The sequence below is a fragment of the Euleptes europaea genome, chromosome 6 (assembly GCF_029931775.1).
Source record: "Euleptes europaea isolate rEulEur1 chromosome 6, rEulEur1.hap1, whole genome shotgun sequence".
In the NCBI taxonomy this organism is placed as follows: domain Eukaryota; kingdom Metazoa; phylum Chordata; class Lepidosauria; order Squamata; family Sphaerodactylidae; genus Euleptes; species Euleptes europaea.
The window spans coordinates 50,076,030-50,091,233 of NC_079317.1; the positions used below are offsets into that span (position 1 = coordinate 50,076,030).

Here is a 15,204-nt window from a genome sequence, read left to right on the forward strand (position 1 = left end):
TATCACTTAGGGATGACAAAGATGCTAGCTTTCTGTATGCAAGGAAAATAATACTGCACTGCTTACCTGATCACATAATCAAATATGTTTGTTGTCCACACTAGGGTTACTACATTACTGCCAGTAGGTGTAGCTTCCAACCTTCTACTACAGAAGGAAATGGGGCAGCCACTGCTCTGCCCATCCATTCCCTCCTTACTTGCTCTGTTAAGCAGGACTGTAGCACATTAAATCAGGTGGGAGTAGATGGCTGGAGCAGATACGAGGGGGCATCACTGTGTTGTCTCCCTCTGTGTAAAGGGTATGTAAAGGGTGTCAGACTAGGATCTGGGAAACCTAAGTTCAAACCATCAGTCTGCTATGGAAGCTCGCTGGGTGACCTTGGGCCAGTTACACTCTCTGCCCGAGCTACTTCACGCGTGGTGGTTGCGAGAGCAAAATGGAGGGGGGAGAGCAATGTTGTAGGCTTCTTTCGGTCCCCCAAAAGCATAGTAAAAGTGTGCTGTCACGTTGCAACCAACTTATGATAACCCCGTGAAGTTCCATCTCATGGGGTTTTCAAGGCAAGAGATGAGCAGTTGTGGTTTGACACTGCCTTCCTCTACATCACAGCTTCAGTCTTCCTTGATGATCTTCCATCCAAGTACCAGTCCTGCTTAGTTCTAAGCTCTGATGAGATTGGGAAAGTCTGGGCTGTTAGGGCTTCTACAAAAGGAAGGGTATAATTTAAAAAAGTTTTTTTTTGCTGTCAAGTCACAGCTGACTTATGGCGACCCCGTAGGGTTTACAAGGCAAGAGACGTTGGGAGGTGGTTTGCCATTGCCTACCTCCACATCATGCTCTTGGTATTCCTTGGAGGTCTCCCATCCAAATACTAGCCAGGAGTCAGAGCTGAGTGTGTGTGACTGGCCCAAGGTCACCCAGCAAGCTTCCATGGCGCGAGTGGAGATTAATCTCTAAATTGCCCCTATGCAAGTAGCTGGGAGATTTTTGTGCATACTTCGTACCCTGTGAACAGGAGTGTTTATACTTCTAAAAGCTTTTAACATTGAAGAGTAGACTTGCCCGATCTGTGGCTCCCCAATAATGCATTTCAGATCACCATCTGCTTAATCATATTTTCTCTGGACAGGAGCAGGCCTCAGAATGATGGGTTCAACAACAAACCATAATGGGCTGCAATGGATTGGTATGAATCTGGATTAGGTAGCCCGGGGACCGCATGGTTCAACAGGCCTAGAATACAGCAGTTTTTTAAATGCTTCCTGTTGCCATACAGACTTTTTTACTATGGTTGGCTACTGTTCTGCTGCTTTGTTCCTGGATCGCTGCACATTCTCATTCCAACAAATTAATTGTACAAGGGGGCTCATTGAACAGTTGTAATGATAGTTAACCTGCGGAGCAGAATTGCCCGGTGGGAGCCTTTAACTGCCAGCTTCGCTGCTTTCAAAATCTGTCTAATGATGGAGCCATCCTGGCCTCTTAGCAATCATTTCTGGTTATAATATCTGAAGCCTTTTAGGAAGAATTGAACCAGTTCCAATACACATATCAAAATGTCTTTGTAATCATTTGGCCATGGTCTGTATGCTTGAAAGTGCCTGAGGCAGGGACCCAGCAAGTGCAAGAGTGTATTTAGTGCTTTTTACCTGGAGCTTCTGACTCACTTACAGTACACATACATAATTACCATGGTAAGTAGGAGAGGAATTAGTTTGTTTTTTGCAACAAAACTCGATTCTGAGACAACGCTGACAATACAAGTAATTCTATACGAGCTTTTGGGATTCTGTACAGCAACAAGAAATACATTAAAAAATATTTGACAAAGGCACTTGCCGATCATGAAATGAGATCCCTTAATAAACCAGGACCTAGTTAAACTAAAAACAATACATAGGCCATGTTTTTCATAGTAAATATGGAAAAATAAATCCACAGTAGATCGAAGGTCCTATCCAATCTGAGTGACTGGAAAAAGAATGGCATGTGATGTCTGGTGTTAAGCATGTAGAAATACACACAAGCAAAATAATGTAGTCCAAATCAATGTATTAATGACTAGGAAACTTCAAAATCTGTTTGAAGTCACATTGTAAAAAATTAACAAAATGTTTTTCTGTGTGCTGTGGCAACGTGAAAAAAACCTGCTATTGTGAAAGGTATATAGGGTCATTTCCTAAGTCTACATATGTGGACATAATATTGTGCACATTTCTGGTCACTGCACATCTAAAAAACGTAATGGAGAAGATAAGAAAAGATAGGTTTATTTAAAAATTATTGGGATAATCCATTATCTTTGTGAAGAAAGCATGAAAGGCGGTAGGTTTGCAAAGCAAGTAGAACCAAGGGCACATATGATGTTTTTACAAAATAATTAGCAGTATGAGGAACATTTATAGACAAAACAAGCTCCTTCAAAAATAATACAAATACTAGAACTGATAGGTAGCAAGTTAAGCTGCTCCTACATAAGTTCAGTTTACAGGGTGTTGTGACATGCTAACTGGTCTTTAAAAGGATTGGAAATTAAGTGCATGAAGGAAAACATTTAATGGCTAGTGTACTTAATAGCCCTGACCTGGGTGGCTCAGGCTAGCCTAATCTCATCAGGTCTTGGAAGCTAAGCAGGGTCAGCCCTGTTTAGTACTTAGATGGGAGACCACCAAGGAAGTAAATGGTTGCTACATAGAGACAGGCAATGGCAAACCACCTCTGAAAGTCTCTTGCCTTGATAAACTATGGGGTCGTCATAAGTTGTTTGCAACTTGATAGCACTTTCTACCGCCACCAATCTTAATAGGCAAAACTACAATCTCCATTTTTTTAGGCAGTCTGTCGGATGGATGCTTGGAATTCGCAGCAGGAAACTGTACAATTGTGCTCTTGTAATCATCCTTGAAGTAATTGCTGGCCACTGTCATAATGAATCATAAAAGATTGGAAGATTCAGCCATGCATGGAGAGGCTGGCCGGGTTAGGAGTCAAGGGATGAAGCTTAAGCTTTTACTTGACAGACAATTCTAGAAGGTGGTACTGGGGAACTGCTGCTTGCCTCAGTGGCATTTATGCTACGGAATTCCACAGGGAGCCACCTTGTTCCTCATGCTATTTAACATCTACATGCATTTGCTGGGAGAGATCAAGGGAATCGGAGTAAGGTGCCACCAATATGTAAATAACACCCAGCCAGGTTTACTTCTCCTAAACAGCTGCGTCCGGTGGGTCTGTGGAAGTCCTGAATAGATGTCTGAATAAGGTAATGGGATGGATGAGGACCAATAAACTGAAGCTCAGTCCAGACAAGGCTGAAGTGTCTGTTGGTCAAAGACAAAACTCTACCAGCTACTCATCAGTTTTTAGGCACAATTCAAAGTGCTGGTTCTTACAATTAAGGTCCTGAATGGCTTGGGTCCAGGGTAATTGAAAGACCATCGGATGCTGTCCATCCCACCAGCTAAGATCCTCCTCACAAACCTGTTGTCTATGCTTCTGCCTTCAGGAGGTTAGGCAGGTGGTGACCAGAGAAGGAGCTCTTTCGATAGTGGCTCTTTTCCTGTGGCACGCCTTTCCCCTTTAAGCTTGGACCTCCCAAATTTCTTTCCATCCAGGCTTTTAGTTAAAGGGGTTGATCTTTGAACGTTATTTGTTTCTAGCCAAGAACAGTTTTATGAAACTTATTTTAGACCGCTTGGTGTTTCATGCTGTTTTTATGCTCTGCTTGGGTTTTTAATACTGGGGGGGGGGGTAACTGGTTTATTAATCGTTAACAACGTTTATGGGTTTTTTATGTTTTCTTTTGGTTTCCTTCGTAAGCTGCCTCAAGCAGGTTCTCTATAGAGGTTGCATAGGGAGTTTACAAACAAATAAAATGGGTGTAAGTCTGTCTAGGATTGCACTGCTACTGAGCAGAAAAGTTATTTTTAATTGCACGGATAAGAATTACAGGCTAGGGAACACTTTGAGTCATTGTGCACGTAAGGGTCTTAAATGCCAGGGGAGCAATGAGCTAGCCACACCTGTTCTCCGTTGAAGCCTGCTAAGCATCCCACTGGTATCCTACACCAGCAGCAAACAGTTCTTTTTACACCAAGGCCTGAGTGATGATTTTTCTCACCCTTTTTAATATATGCCCCATGAAGAGTTCTGGAGAGAACTCAAAAGCTTGTGTCACTTTAGCTGGTTTTAATAAAAGGTGTTACATGGCTTTTGTTACTGGCTTTTGCTGTGGACCCGTGCGGCTTTCTGCAACCTCTTTCCGGTTTTCCACAGTTGTCAAATAGCTGAAATTATTGTCAGGTCCCTTCGCACGAACAGAGTTTTGTGGCTGTGACACTGGGAACCAGCATTTCTCAGTAAATAAGTATTCTCCCCCAAAATCAGGGGGTTTATAATATTAAATCGCAGTCATAGCTGTCCTTTGGAATCACAATGGAAGCAGAGTAAAGTAGAAAATACCCAGTCCCCTGTCGAATGATGTTCTTGACTGTGTTATATTGTTTGTATTTATTGAAACGTTTATTGCCAGTAGGAATTTGTGTGAATGTTTTGATCCCGTTTGGGAAAGAACAATGTTGTAGTAACAGGGAGCAGTGATGCTTTCCCCTTATATCAAATATTTCTTTTTGCAAGCTCAGCAGCCTTGATACATAAATTTATTTTGATTTGAGGATTTACACTGTATAGCATTTATATTTTCGTAATATAGCAAACCATCTATCGCCAGCTACTTAATACCAAGGTCTAGAGAAGAGTAAAAGGTTGCAAGTGTGTATTAAAAAATACATCGTCCAGCTAGCAAATAAACATTAGAAACACCAATACCTTTACAACAAGAGGAGCGCGAATGGCTGTTAGTTTTCAGGAAAATATTTACGACGAGGATGGGATTCGAACCCACGCGTGCAGAGCACAATGGATTAGCAGTCCATCGCCTTAACCACTCGGCCACCTCGTCACAGGAATCTCATTTCTCTCCAAGCCTAGAGGAAACTGCTACTGCCAAATCGCTGTTCCTATTCACTTATTTATTTATATAGTTCCGTGGTCTTCCCCCCCCACCCCACCCCCACCCACTAATAAACGCAGAGCGCACGTCGAACCAAAGCCGTCACGAATAATAACTCTTTCTGAAACCCCGCAGATTGCTTCGTCGAGTCTTTTATACCATAACTCCCTGCAATTGCGGCCGAGGCGGAACAGGCCTACCGACTTGGAGGCCGCCATGTTGTACGGAACGTGAAGGCTGCCATGTTGTACGGGCACGCAATAGCCTAGGTGCATTTCTACTGTACTCGGCGAGCTAGGCGCATGCGTGCGGCCTGGCGGTTAGTTTGAATTCTGTGGCGGGCCCAGCCGTAATTAATGGGGGTGCTGAAACGCAGAGGCGCTGGAGGTCGCGGGGTTTTTCTTCCCAGTCAGACGTTTTGCCGCGGAGGGCGTTGACGGGGACGGAGAGCCTTCGACGAGCCCTTCGCTTGGACGAGAGCGGGTGTGAGTGGAGGGCGGGCGGGCAAGCGGCGCGGTCAGCCGGCCCCTCTGCTGCCTCCTCCCGCAGGTTCCCTCGCCGCTCTGCGCTGGCCGCCGCCCCGCCGCCGCCCCGCCGCCGCCGCCTTTGCCGGAGTTGCTCACCCGGCCCTAATCCGCGTTCGCTCGGGCTTCTCACGCGCCCCGGTCTGTACAGCGTTTCCACGGGAGTAAGTCCTACCTCGCTCGTGGGCTGACTCCCTTTAGTCGCCCAAGACGTGGGTCGGCAAATGTGGCGTCGGAGGGAGAACCAGGCCAAGAAGCAGCAGTTCTGCTCAACCCGGTTCTTCGGCTCCAGCGGCAGAGTTCGCCGGAGGGGGGCAAGAATCGGCAGGGCCGTTTGAGGCTTCAGTGGGGGGAGGAGAGGCCAGTGCCAGCCCCCCCACACACAACCTGCATCAGGAAGGGCAGTTCTAGCCTAGCTCTTGCCTAGCTTTATTTGCTGCCCGATCCTGAATGATTACCAACTAAAGCTTGTATAGGATTGCAGCCGGAAGGTGCGGGTTCGGGGGGGGGATATGTTGTAGTCCCAGGAATTATGTTCCCAGGTTTAAAATCTTAAACAGCATTTATGGTTGAAATCCGGGGCTAGGGGGGAGCTCTGTGGTGATCCATAAGTACTAAGCCGCCGTTTATGGGGTGATTTTGGAAAGGGAAAAATAAATGAGTCCCCAGAGAGGTTTCTTTAACTTTTCTTGACTGTGCTCAATTTACTGTGCTCAGTATTTTGTGATACTGATGTTATGGCTGTTGCAGAAACCAGAGCCCTCCAAGATGGACAGAATTTATTCTGAAATGAATACAGAAGAGTAAGTCGAACTTCCACAACAAATGTTTTTATGGTGATGTTTTTTTTTTAATTAAGCAGTCTTATTTGCCCAGAAAACGGCCTCCTTTATTGGAAAATCTGATGCTTTTGCAGGCTTCTACATATAGGATGTGACTGGAGATGTATGTTTTTCTGAAATTGTTGCAGCTGTGGACAAAAAAAACATGGATGTCTTGGGAGGGGAAGAAGTGTTGAGAGAAATTGAAATATATGCAATACTAACTTTCTTATAATACCTAAACTAATTTTAAGAACATAGCATGAATAAGTCATATCTTTCTTAGTATACGATTGGTATATGAAGTTTAAAATTTGTGACGTTTAAAAGTACAAGTGTTGTGCTTAGTTCAAATGACGGTCAGTCTACCAAATGGATGGGGGACTGAGTTGCACGCTGTTGTGTCCTATGCTATCTAAGAGCATCTTAGTTTTGGGGATATGAGAAGCAGGAAAAAAGGTTGAAAACAGAAACCATACATTTTATAGTAAATAACAGGAAGATTATTATTTGACTGTCTTTATATAGTTACTGTACTAAGAACTGAATATGTCCATGACATATTGAATGTACTGTAATGGGTTTGAGGTTAATATTTAATTCACACTCCCGTGAATGTTCAGAGGTTAAGCTAAACCACCTGCCTAAGTAGACCAAAAATTGTAGAGCACTCTCTCGGTTGTATTCTGTCATTTTGTTAGGGAGGTTGGGTGATAGATAGCCTTCTGAGCTAAATGAAAGCACTGCAGTTCTTTGATTGCGCTTTTGTGATATCGACAGAAGTTTTTGGAGAGATTAGGGAGAAAGAGAGGCAGGTGCGAGTTGCTGTGAGAGTTGCTAAAGCACATATAGTGTGCATGATTTCTCTCCCTGAAGATCTGATGTGATGGATCTGTAGCCCTGTGGCTTTGTGCCCCCGCTGCGCTCCACCTATATATCTGTAGATAAAGCAAATATTGCAATGGTACTATATGTTTCTAATACTCTTGTAAGAATACCAACCTAGACAATTTTTAGATCTCAAAATTTCTCACTGTTTTGGGAAATGTTTTTCATGTACAGTTGTTAGAAAAGAGATATACCATAATAAATGCAATGTCAGAAAACTGGTGGAATGAATTATATTTGAACTTTTTATTTTACATTTTGCATGATGATTACTTTTTATTATTAATTACTGTGTTATACAAGTGTTAATGAGGAGCAGATGGGATCATTTAGCTTGTACACTGAGTTCCTCCTTGTTTGTTTGTTTGTTTTTAGTGACTACACAATTAAAAGACGAGTTTCATCAGTAAGTATATTGAGACAAAGGCCTATTTTTTCTCTTGCAGAGATAAGTGGTAATCCTCTAATTTGCATAAAGAGAAATGTTAGTGTAAAGCTAAAATGCTAAAAAAAGTTATAATTTTAGGCTATTTATTAATGTGTTTGTAAAGTGGTGTCAAGCTGCAGCAATTTATGGCATCCCTAGAGGGTTTTCAAGGCAAGAGGTATTCAGAGGTGGTTTGCCATTGCCTGGCTCTATATAAAGACCCTGGACTATACTTGCCAGTCTCCTATCCAAATTCTAACCAGGGTTGACCCTGCTTAGCTTCCAAGATCTGAAACGATCAAGCTAGTCTGGGCCATCCAGGTCAGCTGTTTATTAACACCTATATGTAGATAATAAAATCCTATCGCTTTGAAAAAAGACCAAGCATGTTATCTATTGTACTGTGCAGCTTATTCTTGTTGGAGAAATAGATCTTTATCTTACTTGCTAGCAGGAACAATATTTCAGAGTGGCATAAACAAAATGACTTATCAAGACATGCTTATTACCAATGAAATGTCATTATTTGATATACTCGAGTAAAAAAATTTGAGAGAACTTTGTGACACTGAATGCATTTTGCTATTACAAAGACTTGCTGATCTGAAATTATGTGTTGCATGATAAACATTGTAAATAAATAAAATAATTACAATTATATTCCACCTTTCCACTATGCCCAGGGTGGTTCTTAATAAACGTCTTAATATTTTTATATATAAAAATAATTTAGTTATATACTGCCTTTTGAGCCAAATGTCCTCTATTTTAAGGTTCATCGTTAAAACATTACTTTATGACCTACAACCAATGATGATTGGTCAAGAAGCTTTTCTCAGTTATTCTGTAGATTTAATTTAGTCAATGATCCAAAGGAGCCATTTATGCACAGATAAGGGTGTAATCTGTGGCTCTTACTATTGTAGCTACCCTGTCAGCAATGTAAGCCAATATCAGCTGAAGAAGAGACTGTTTAGTTAAAAAATAACAGCTGACCATTAAAAAAAGAAGAATTAGTGGCACTGCAGAGATTTTAATTTCCATTCATTTTCCTTTTAGATTTTAAAAGCCCCCCGAACACCTCTTCGTGAAATAGGTAGTAGAAATGAGTGCATCCAGGTAAATATCAAACCTTTACTCTGTCAGTATTTTTAAAATTAGGCTGGTCTCTAGTCTATGTCAGTACCTAACATCCTGCTAATTAAAATATCTGTAGTGGTATCTATACAAGTAGAAATGAATTCTTGACACATTTATAATCACTAGGACTGACTGGTGTTTGGGATCAGATTGTTATACGTCACGGATATTTTCTATAAGGGTTGGGATCAGATTGTTATATGTCATGGATATTTTCTATAAGGGTTAACCGGCATTACTTTTATCTATATTTTCTATATTAGAGAAGATTTCTTGAGCTACATTGTTTATCTTGCGTATCAGAATAGATTTTCCTTTTATAACTTAAAATTAGTTGTGATTTGGCTGTTTTTCACTTGGAAACCTTTACCTCTTAGAAAATATAAAACGTGCAGGATCACTGCTGTTTGGATCACTTACGAGGGATTAAGAGTGGTGGGATTTACCTGGAAATATAGCCCCAGAAGTTTAGTATGGAAAGTCACAGCTCCACAGGGTAATCACTGGGTTTGTACTCTGTGCAGGCACAGAGGCTATATGGTGCTCCTTGCTGGTTAGCAGGATGAAGGTTGAGAGATAAGTTGGTATGAGTCATCTCTCTGGTGCAGAGCCATTCAGTGCCATAAAAATAGAGGTGACCCTGGTGCCGAGTCACACCTAAGACATAGAACCTCAAGCTGCTGAGGTGCTGTGGACAGGAAGGGGGTTGATCTGCTAAGGGAAGGAGTGGAAAGACACCTTTGCTCAAATTGTTGTGTTTGCCTATGCAAGGTGTGCTTTTAATTTACTTATTTACATTATTTAATTTTGTTCAAAGTTGTGCATAAGTTAAAAAATTAGATGGTACGTTCTGCCAGGTCCATGTGTAGTGGCACAGCCCAGATCTTCCTTTTGTTGGGACTGAAATGTATGGGTTGGAGCCAGAATAATGTTTCCACGGGTGCGAGGATTTCTGCCCAAAGAGTGCAATTTTCCCACCCACCTCTCCAAAATCCTGTTTCTGTGGGGGTTTCCTCTCCCCTAAGAACAGGATTTCAGGCTGATTTGGAAGGAAGGAGGTGGGGAAACTGTACTTACATTTGCAGAAATGTCAGCTCTGGATCTAAGCCTATTTTGTTCCACATTTTCCAATCCCAGGAGTTTCTTACATATCATTTTATTTGCTCCTTTAATGTGTATTTGGCTTAGAAGGTCTAAACCAGGGGTCGGCAAACTCATTAGTCAAAAGAGCCAAATATCAACAGTACAACGATTGAGATTTCTTTTGAGAGCCAAATTTCTTAAACTTAAACTATATAGGTAGGTACACTGTTTATTAACTTAATAAACTTTAATTAATGTTTTAAGTCTTAATTAAACTATAGGTACACTGAATAAAACTTGATATCATACTTAATAGTGATCTTATTTATTGATAAAAAATAAATTGTAAGTTCCTGCCATTTCCCCCTCCCCATCCAGAGTCCTCGTCTGGAGGCCTGGTCTACCGCCATAAAAGCCTATTGGTGGACCTGGCCTCCGGCTGAGTCCCATTGGGAGGCCAAATCTACCCATTGGCTTTCTTGGCAGTAGACCTGGCTTCCAGAGGCCCATAGAAGCCAATTGGTAGACCTGGCCTCTGAAGGGGAACTTTTTCCCCTCCTTGGAGTCCAGGTCTACCACCAAGAAAGCCAGTGGGTAGACATGGCCTCCCAATGGGACGCAGCTGGAGGCTAGGTCTACCAAAGGAAGCCCGCCCTGCCCAACAGCTGATAGGCGGGGGGGGGGCAGGAACCACCAAGCCGCCCGCCCAGCAATCGCGCGGCTAGAGGGGAGGGGAGGCTTTAGCCTCCCAACCATTGAGGGAAAGGGGGACCCGGCCATTCTCCATGGCAGGGAAGGGGAGAGACAGAGCGCCCGCTCGCCCGCTCTCTCTCTTTCTCAGGTGCGCTGGCTCCGCAGCCTGGCTGCCGGCGCGAGTGGGCGCAAGAGCAGGGGCTCCGAACCAAGTTCGGAGAGCCGCACTCAACGGGCCAAAGAGCCGCATGCGGCTCTGGAGCCGCAGTTTTGAGACCCCTTGTCTAAACAAGCAAACCCTGGTTCTAATTATGTCATATTTTAGGACCAAAGAGTCATAATACATTATAAAATATTCTGTTGAATCCTGTGGTTCTTTCCTTAAGGGAAAATTCCAGATGAATAGCTGTGTTCGTCTTTTTTAGCTATGGATTACTTGTTTTTATTTTGCTGCTACTTGACTAACAACATTTATTCCTGCACAAACTGAGTCAGAGCCCTCTTCCTCGGATACATAGGAATGTATATTTATCACCCTCCTTCTCTTGTGTATATAAGATAGGGCCTGATGGATTTACATTCCTATGCCTCTTCTGAGGAAGAGAGTTCACAAAAGGTTATGCTGGAATAAATGGTTTTAGTCTTTAAGGTATCACTGGACTCCTGTTTCATTTTCCTCCCTAAGCAAGGAGGCTTAGTGGAAGAGAGGTGGATTTTCCAAGGGAAAAATCATTGCCCTGTTCCCTACATTTTAGTTGGAAGTTCTTAATATGAGATCAAATGATTATCAGTGATGATGTGTCCAGTTATCACTTAGTTACTTGGCTTTGCTGGAAGATACGAATCATTTTGGCCAGGTCCTATTCCTCACTGCAGCCTCTGACTCCAGCTGCATGGTTGTTTGTCCTACAAACTCTATCATCATCTTTCCAGGGGGGTGGGAGTTGCTGAGGGAAGTGGAAGGGCAGCAAGTGCTTGTCTGTGAGTGCCATTATGCTCACTTTTTGCTAGATCCAATCAATGTTGTTAAAGCTGTTTTAATTCTGATCTCTTCTTTTGGTTAATTCTTTTGCTCCTCTAGATGCATTACCAAATGCTACCTTTATTTTACTGAATAGTCACAGGTTGATCTAACTTTCATTAGCTCAATTTCCAACAAATTTGCTTTGCTTGGCAAACTGTATTCCTGTCTTAATGGAAACACTATACATTGTCTACAAGCCAGCAAGACTAAATACCGGTAGGTTAGTTAACTACAAAAGAAGAGTTGCAGTTCTAGTTTTTGTCCTCTTGAGCTGCTAACCTGCACAGGTTTGTGTACAGAAAAGGATGGTAGTATGTAGTGGGAAGAGAAGTTGAGCCAGTGCAAACACACAAAGGAGCCTTTTTGGTAGGTATGGGAGGAACCCCCTATGAATGTCTATACAAAATGTATGTACTGTGCTATGTTATAACTTTTCCTGGCTAGTACTTAATGTATGAAAAGTGCTTTATGATTATGAGCAGTATTCATAATGCTGTTTATTTTAATGACCTGTATATGCTTATTGGAAGTTTTCATATAAATGAGAATTTGCTTTCCATGGGTTTGATTTCTGTGTTGCATGTTCAGGGTTGCGATAACGAGAAACGTCAGAGAAACTCCCGGCGTGTCAGCTTTGCAGATACAATAAGGTGAGCTTGTCCTTTCAAATGCATATCTATAAATGCTAGTCTGTGCAGATTCTTCAGGCAAAAACTTGTTGACCTTTGAAATTTGTTTTAAATACATGCAAATATTATGAATACATATATTGAGCCTCACAGGCCTTCAGTAGAAGCCGGCAGGTAGCCTGGATTGGATCTCATCCTGCAGGTAAGTAAGGGGAGGGAGGGGGGGAAGTAGTGGCAGGACCAAAGCAGCATTATTCGGATCCACTTTTTCAGCTCCCTTTTATTGCTGCCATTTTTTTTTTTGCAGGTTAAAAGGTTTTTTCCCCCAGTTCTGGTTTACCTAATGTACACCCCTGTTTGCAGCGAAAGTAACTTGGGGGATATTGGCACTATCCTAAATAAACTTCCCCGTGGTATTATTTTTGCCACCAGGTTCCCCAGCTCCTTATCTTATGGCTAAAATGAGGACCAATTTTAAAATGTGCACATGTACTCACTGTCTGGTTTAAACTGGGCTACTGCATCTGCAGTGCAGCTACATATAATATTAGCATTCCAGGACAACCCCCGCCAGGCTATGGATCTCTCCTATGCAGATGTTGTGCTTGTAAATTCTTGCCCACCAGCATCATATCTAAATCAAACCATGTTTTCATTTCAATGAATACAAAGATATATTCTTGTTCAACTCCTTTAAAAACTGCCAAAACCACAATTTTGAATGAATCTTTGCAAAGACATTGGCTATGTTGGAGCTGTGATAGTAATTCTCCACCAACGTTACTTTTCTCATATGTTTTGAAAATAGTTGATACTGTACAATTCCAGATTAAGCCCAGGATCTTAGAATGCAGGGTGATTTGACTGAGAAATCTGGCTTCTTAATCCCCCCCTCTTGTAATGGGAGGGGTACTAGGCAACTTGCTTGGTGCTATTTAAATACTGGCCAGGGACCCGATGAAATCATTTGATGGGAGAGGGTTTGTGTGTGTGTGTTCATAAACAGATTGTTTCCAAGTTATTAAAATTGTTTGTGGGTTTTTAGGGTTTTTCCAGCAGATCTTCAAACAAATGCGGAGTCAGGTCATGCAGGTGAGAACCTCTGTTAATATTTGCATTCTTAGTTGACTAGGAATAATAAAAGAAGCCTTTTTACATGCAGAGTTGTGATAAATGCATGCCATTATACTGATGCTTTTCACAGAGTTTGGTTTTCTAATTTTAGAGGAAACTGTAGAAGCAAGGCACCAAGAATCGCTTAATCAGTAAGTTTTGAATTAATTCACTGACTGAACAAATCTTCCAGTTTAAAATGGTCCCAATTTAATTCTCCAGACTTCATTGTTTCGCCCACTAAGATTTATTTCTAGAATATTCTAAAATGGTAATTGGTAGCATCTTCTGACAGCGGCTAATTCTGTTGTATCCTTGTGCTCTAATCACAGCAAGTGAAGAGATGCAGCAACATTAAACCCCAACTGAAGAGGAAGGCCTAGAGCAGTAAATAATGTAGATGTGCCATGGACAGCCTCATCTGACATTTGAGCTACAAAGCTTCAAATCTACAGCAGCCTTTAACTGTTTATTCCTCATTGCATTCTAGTATGCCCCCAAATATAGTTTGGGAATTATCAGATCTACAGTATAGGAAAGAGAGCCAGCATGGTGTAGTGGTTAAGAGCAGTGGTTTGGGGCAGTGGACTTTAATCTGGGGATTGCACACTCCTCCACATGAGCGGTGGATGCTAATCTGGTGAACCGGGTTGGTTTCCCCACTCTTCCACGTGAAGCCAGCTGGGTGACCTTGGGCTAGTCACAGCTCTCTTAGAGCTCTCTCAGCCCCACCTACCTCACAGGGTGTCTGTTGTGGGGAGGGGAAGGGAAGGTGATTGTAAGCAGGTTTGAGTCTCCCTTAAGTGGTAAAGAAAGTCGGCATATAAAAACCAACTCTTCTTCTAATTGCAAGCTTTTGGAATTGGTAGGTAAGTTACTGCTTGCTACAGCAGATATTTAATTTTGCTGTGACATTGGCCAAGCTGTAACCATTCTAAAAAATATCCCTTCAGTTATTGAGATTTTAGGTTACATCAGAGGAGGTCCAATTCAGTTTTCTGTTAATGCTCACATTTGCTGCTGAAGTCCTCTTTGTAATAATTACATTGCAAAAATGTGTTGGCTTTTTTAAAGAAAAGAAAAACCAGAGATGGTGCAGTGTGAGATCACTGGTAAGTATAGAGCTGTTCTTTTAAAAGTTGTATTTTTTAACAATCTTTGTAAATTGTTGAGCAATTTTGAAGTAATTAGACCCTGTTCCGAATCATGCTACCTAAAGATAATTATTGCTACAGGCAATCAAAGTAACCCGTATTTTGTTGCACCAGTGATTCCTCTGATCCTGATTAGCATAGATCGTGTGGCTGCATGGAATGTTCAGTTGCTTAGGAAACTAAAACGTTTTCAGTCACATTAGGGGAAATTGTCAGTTTGCCTGGAACATAATCCTTAATACAGGAAGGCCCAGGACTGGCAAGAGGTCATTAGTAGTAGGGAAGTTAAAAGACAAGGAGCCAAAAAGGAAAGGTGCAAAGTAGACATCAGACTGAAAGGAACCCAAGGGAGGTTAGGTGTAGAATGAGGCTTGAGGGAAAACAGCAGAGCACCCAGGGAACTGAGGTGGCAAAAGGATAATCACAGGGAAAGCTCTGAAGAAATGTCACTGGCTCAGCATTCGAAATCAGGAGGACTCAATGCTGTTGAAGGGTAGAACAATGCTAAGAAGGCTACTCAAGAGAAGGTAGCTAAAGGAAATGAAACAAAGCAGGCAGTTACCTGAAAAACAGGAGCTTGAGAAAACAATGAGCCAAGTGAGAGAAGTAACTGAAAGGGAAAAGAGAATGAGAAAGTAGGACTGGTGTAAAAACATCTACTTTTCTCTAGACCCACATGTGCTACTGGCAGGAA

At 42.1% G+C, this 15,204-nt stretch overlaps 1 protein-coding gene and 1 non-coding gene across 2 annotated transcripts in view; one reads left to right on the top strand and one right to left on the bottom strand.

Annotated features, from left to right (window-relative positions):
* Positions 1-4,881: 4,881 nt before the first annotated feature.
* TRNAS-GCU (transfer RNA serine (anticodon GCU)) lies at positions 4,882-4,963 on the bottom strand. Its single transcript has one exon. It is a non-coding gene; the product is annotated as a tRNA-Ser (tRNA).
* A 1,343-nt stretch (positions 4,964-6,306) lies between these two features.
* The window catches only part of KNL1 (kinetochore scaffold 1), a 36,588-nt gene continuing 27,690 nt past the window's right edge, over positions 6,307-15,204 (top strand). The window contains exons 1-7 of the mRNA XM_056851380.1: positions 6,307-6,341; positions 7,623-7,653; positions 8,734-8,793; positions 12,203-12,264; positions 13,289-13,326; positions 13,469-13,508; positions 14,431-14,468. Of these exons, the coding sequence (XP_056707358.1) occupies positions 6,307-6,341; positions 7,623-7,653; positions 8,734-8,793; positions 12,203-12,264; positions 13,289-13,326; positions 13,469-13,508; positions 14,431-14,468 (304 nt within the window). The remainder of the gene's footprint in view (positions 6,342-7,622; positions 7,654-8,733; positions 8,794-12,202; positions 12,265-13,288; positions 13,327-13,468; positions 13,509-14,430; positions 14,469-15,204) is intronic.